We start from the raw sequence: 5,667 nt of genomic DNA on the forward strand, positions 1-5,667 counted from the left end.
TGACAGCACGGGTGGTGACAATAATATCATGGTGGGGTACAATGACAGCACGGGTGGCGACATATGGTGGGGTACAGTGACAGCAGAGGTGGGGATGTGATGATAGTATAGCATGACACAAGTAGGTAATGATGGACAGATGATGGCGGTGATGCACGAGCCATTAGGACAGAGGAGAGACTTGAAGTGGGCCAATCTATTCCCGCCGTGTTTGGCACGGCCGCACGGACTCCCAGCGTCGCTACCATGTTTCTCCTTAACGACGACGTTTCTCCCCTCGTTCCGCGACGTCCGGCCGAGTCGTTTTCAACTCCGATACTTTTTTCATCTTGCTTTATGCGAAAGAAGAAAAAAGTAATCGCTCGGCATCGGCGATATCGACCTGTCACTGGCCGCCGCTAGATGTCGCACCATTTCGCTTCCCGCTGACCGCACAGTGTAGAACTGTTCTGCACCAGTTGGGTGTGAGGTCGGGAGGCCGTGTGGGCCTGACCGTACATTGTAGAACTGTTCTCCCCCCGTGGGGTGTGAGGTCGGGAGGCCGTGTGGTCCTGACCGTACATTGTAGAACTGTTCTCCCCCCGTGGGGTGTGAGGTCGGGAGGCCGTGTGGTCCTGACCGTACATTGTAGACGTTGGGTGAAGCCATGAGGCTGTGTGGGCATGCGCATCGGATGCGCTGCGGTCGGTCGCATATCTCTCTCGCTTGTTAAGTGTAGTAGTATTTCTTCATCATCAGGACCCTGCGGTGTAATACCACAACAATGTTCAGATGGCGAGAAGCCGATTCGCAATTTCGGTAACGTTTCCGATTGGATACGATCTTGAAGTTGGTCAGCACTGACCTTTGACCGCTGATTTTTGACCTTCATGACGTAGGCCTATGACCGCTCACTACCTGATTTTCTTTGCAGGAGATCGCCTCGCTGCGGCTGCAGCTGGACGAGATGGAGTTGGACATGACCAAAGCCACGGCAGCGCAGGACAAGCTGAAGGTGAGAGCGACGGAGCGACAGAGCGACCGCGTCCCGAGGCGGACGGTCGCTTGCGTCACCGCGCATTTCGACAGAGTCGTGTTTACTCACTTCCTTCCTGTTAAGTCGGTGCAAGCTTGGAGTAATAAGCTGACTACTCTTAACTAATCAAAGCTAAGTAAAGCTAAGCTGAGTAAAGCTAAGTATAGCTTTATACTTTATACTATATAGCTAATATACATAAGCTTTATAGCTAAAAAATATACTATAAGCTAAAAATACTTTTCTAGCTTTTACTCTGTGTATAAGCGTTATAGCTTTATACTTAGTAAAGCTAAGTATAGCTATAAATCAAGTAAAACTAAGTAATCAGCTTATTACTCTAGGGTACAAGTAAGCAGACTATGCTAGAGCGGAGATTCTCTTGCGATGCGCTGGTTTTGGCCAATTCCGCTGTCGGTAGCTCCGCGAGTTATTCAGCTCGATAGCTGGAGGAGGAAGCCAGCTCGAGAGTTTGGCGATCTTTTATTCTCGGCGGAATGCGAAATCGAACGGGATATTTGTTTTCCTGTCGCGGCGGTCTGCAAGGGCTGCCGATAACAGGGACTGGCTGTGTAGCGAGCTCGTTCTCCTTGTATGTATTACACGCCTGAGATCTCTGCAGATCGGCAAAGATAGACGGCGTCTGTGTCGGTGTGCACAGCGATCCGTAATGTTGGGTTTATCAGTCAAGCAAGAGAACGGATAGACGAGAAAATGTGCAGTTTGCAGCGGCAAATCGATGTGATGTATGTCGTCACCGAACGCCATCTATTGGGAAGAAATGTAGATATCTGTGTCGACGTGCGTGTGATTGTGATATAGGAAGCGTGTGGATATCAGAGACAACGGCGCGTGTCAAAAATTATAGATTGATTCGTAAGTGCTTATAGTGTAGCGGCCGAAGCCGAAAAAGGGCTCTATTTAAGGAGATACCCCTACCGGAGGTATAACAAGCTGGGACTGGTCTCATTTTAACCGTCTGGATCCCTAGTTTATGAAAAGCCATGTTGTAGTTGCAGCAACCTTATACGCGTGCGCAGGTTACGCATCTTACGCAGTGCAGGTCGCAGGTTACGCGTGCGCACTTCACGGCGATCACGGCGCGGTTACGCATCCGTCTATCGGCGATAGATTGCCGGATAGGTCGCCGACATAATTCATGATTATAATGCACGCGCGCTGCGAGTATGTGTGGCGAATGAATTAGTTCAGTAACTTTCTCTCTCTTTTTTTTCTGCCTTTGTCTTTTTTTTCTGACGCGCGCGAGAGAGCGATCAGATGTGAAAGGAGAAGAACTCGGAAATTTGTATGAATAATTACTTAAAATAATTACTCAGCCGAAGTCGGGTTTCGTCCGCGCGCGCACGCCTACGCAGCAGCGGCGATAGCGCTTTGATAGCGACAGACAAATCCACTTAAATGATGATGCCGATGTGGACGTTGATGATGATGCCGGCGTGGACGTTGATGATGCTGCCGGCGTGGACGTTGACGATGCTTTCGGCGTAGATGTTGACGATGCTGTTAGACAGTCACGCGCCGGCCGTGCAGCAGCGAGCAGCGCAACTGCCGCAGCTGCGGCGGCCGCCGCGCCGATTCCACATTCATTACGCGCTAATTCGACACGTGACGTTCTTAACGTCGTCGCCGGCGGTCGGCTGGCGTGCGTGTCGGGAATACTGCTGCTGCGGCGTATGTGTGTTCATACTGTGTGTATGCTGAGGCGAGCGCTGCTGCGACCGCCACAGCGAGTGTGGCACGAGAACGACGTGATGGACGCAACTATAGCATCGTAAAGGCTGTGATAACACGATGCCGGATACAGCGATAGCATGATGGGATGCAATAATTGCATGAATAAGTACAGTATTGACATGAGGGGATGCAATAATAACATGATGGGGGAACAGTGACAGCACGGGTGGCGACAATAATATCATGGTGGGGTACAATGACAGCACGGATGGAGACAATAATGACATGGTGGGGTACAATGACAGCACGGGTGGAGTCAATAATGTCATGGTGGGGTACAATGACAGCACGGGTGGAGTCAATAATATCATGGTGGGGTACAATGACAGCACGGGTGGCGACAATAATATCATGGTGGGGTACAATGACAGCACGGGTGGAGACAATAATATCATGGTGGGGTACAATGACAGCACGGGTGGCGACAATAATATCATGGTGGGGTACAATGACAGCACGGGTGGAGTGTGCGCGCGCGTGTGCGTGTGCCTGTGCGTGTGCGCGTGCGCGTGCGCGCGTGTGTGTGTGTGTGTGCGTGCTTTTGTGCCTGCATGTGTGTGTGTACATGCTTGCGTGAATGTGTATTTACATGATTGCATGCTTGTAAGTGTGTATGTATATGTGTGCGTGCATGTGTGCATGCATGCATGTGCGTGTTCATGTACACAGGCGTGCGTACGTGTGCACACGCGTGAGTGACGGTCGTCTCCGTCGTTTGCTTGCAGGCCGTGGAGGAGGAGAGCAGCAGCCTGCAGCAGCAGATCAGTCGCCTTGAGAAGGAGCTAGCCGACGCGAGGGCGCCGCAGCAGAAAGCTGCCGACATGCAGCAGCAGCTGGGGCGCCACCTACAGGACGCCACCGCACTTAACGAACAGATCACCAGCGTTCTAAAAGGCACATGATGGCCAGGCGGGGTCGTTGTGTGTCCACCGCCCCACCCTACCCCCACCCGTGTACAGTGACGCTGCAGGTCTCTGCGCAGATGCTGCGCCTCTAGCGGGCGATATCGCCACGTCAAATGTTTAGACGCCAGCCCCGGGGATCGCTCTGGAAAGCGTCTCCCGAGAAAAAATTTCTGCTGGGAACTTTTGCGTAAGGGATCCCTCCGAGGGTGACTGGGCGAGAATTTATTGAGTAATTTTTCCGAGACGTTCTATGTAGCTCGCTGTTCTACATGTTCCTACTTGGAGAACTCTACTAATGAATTCTCCCAGAGGAGCCCTTCTACCTTTTTCATTTATTACCCACGCCTCTCGTGTGTGTTTAGCACGCATACACCCTCATTCCAAAAGTCGCCTATATATACTTTAGTATTTATACTATAATACTACCATACTAGTATTTATACTTCAGTATATGTACTTATACTATATACTACTGTAATAGTATATACTACTTTACCTGTATATATACTCCAGTACCGTCACGCAGCTAGGGGGCTTAAAAAGGTATTTAGGCGCGACAACGGTAGTACAATTTACGTAGAGCAGAATCGCGAAAGAAGCGAAATATCGATAGCTTCGATAAGATAAGATGGCGGTCGATTGTTGTGCGGTACGGGGTCCGCAGCTAGCAGCTAGCCTGCGGCTGACCGCCAGGTGGCGATCCGCGAAAGCGTGAGGTCGTCGTCGGCAGGTTGTGAGTGTAGAACGTTCGTGCGTCGTGAGCGACGACGATTGTCGTTCTTCATTAATGCTCACTCACTCATTTCGTCACTCACTCATTCCTTCATTCATTCCCATCGACAGCGAGGACCACTATGTCACCCACCAGACAGCGTGCGTGTGTTGCGCACGTTAGCATGCCTTTGTATTGCTCCTGTATATCATTTATCTTACGAAGGTACTCTAGTACTCGTGGCGGCCAATGCGGCCCGCGCGTAGGAACTGATTTGTTAACCGATGGCGCCATAACATTTGAATGTAACTCGTTGTGTTATTCATCGTGTACGCGTCAATTCAGTCGTTCTATCCCGCCTCCATCTGATGACGACATTAACGCGATGCGCTGTTGCTAAAGAGCCTATGAATTATTCGCGTTAGGGTGATCGGAAGGACATTTGGTCACGTTGGTCGCGCACGTATCTGCAACAGTTGCGCGTAGGTATCAGTCGTGTGCGGCCGATTCTGTCACTGAAGATGCATCGCTATCTAGGTTCGGCCGCAGTAGCGTGCGCGCGATATCGTGCTGCTGCTGCTGCTGCTGCTGCTGCTGCTGCTGCTGCTGCTGCTGCCTTGAAGCGGTTGCGAATTTAAAAATCTCTTGAAACTGGATCGCAGCTATTAGCCTAGTTCGTGCAGCCGAGCGTGCGACTAACGCGTGATGGATGATTGTGTCGCATGTCGCTACTCGCGTCAAGTGGCCATTCATTCCTTTCTCATTTGCGCCGATGTTTTCGACATTAGTCGATTCGTTTGTCGCATCGGGGACAGAGAGATGGGTCAGAGTGTACGAGGGCGCGCGTCAAAGAACGATAGTAAAAAGTATGTACGCGGAGAAGGTGACAGCGGAGGGGTAGAGAGGGTACGGGAGAAGGGGACAGCGGAGGGGTAGAGAGGGTACGGGAGAAGGTGACAGCGAAGGGGTAGAGAGGGTACGAGAGAAGGTGACAGCGGAGGTGTAGAGAGGGTACGAGAGAAGGTGACAGCGGAGGGATTAGAGAGGGTACGGGAGAAGGTGACAGCGGAGGGGTAGAGAGGGTACGGGAGAAGGTGACAGCGGAGGGGTAGAGAAGGTACGGGAGAAGGTGAGCAGCGAGGGGTAGAGAGGGTACGGGAGAAGGTGACAGCGAGGGGTAAGAGAGGGTACGGGAGAAGGTGACAGCGGAGGTGTGAGAGAGGTACGAGAGAAGGTGAAGCGGAGGGTAGTAGAAGGTACGGGAGAAGGTGACGAGCGAA

General features: G+C 51.6%; 1 protein-coding gene across 4 annotated transcripts in view; it reads left to right on the forward strand.

Annotated features, from left to right (window-relative positions):
• The window catches only part of LOC106804929 (homer protein homolog 2-like), a 110,549-nt gene that overhangs the window by 103,689 nt on the left and 1,193 nt on the right, over positions 1 to 5,667 (forward strand). For 2 of the 4 annotated variants that reach the window (XM_014806340.1, XM_014806364.1), the window contains 2 exons: positions 914 to 994; positions 3,496 to 5,284. In XM_014806340.1, coding sequence (XP_014661826.1) covers positions 914 to 994; positions 3,496 to 3,672 — 258 coding nt within the window. In that variant the 3' untranslated portion in view covers positions 3,673 to 5,284. Of the gene's footprint in view, positions 1 to 913; positions 995 to 3,495; positions 5,388 to 5,458; positions 5,506 to 5,667 lie in introns of those variants that run through there. The other 2 variants (XM_014806348.1, XM_014806357.1) reach the window with 2 other exon arrangements.

Source organism: Priapulus caudatus, unplaced genomic scaffold (genome assembly GCF_000485595.1).
Source record: "Priapulus caudatus unplaced genomic scaffold, Priapulus_caudatus-5.0.1 Scaffold5, whole genome shotgun sequence".
Classification (NCBI taxonomy): domain Eukaryota; kingdom Metazoa; phylum Priapulida; class Priapulimorpha; order Priapulimorphida; family Priapulidae; genus Priapulus; species Priapulus caudatus.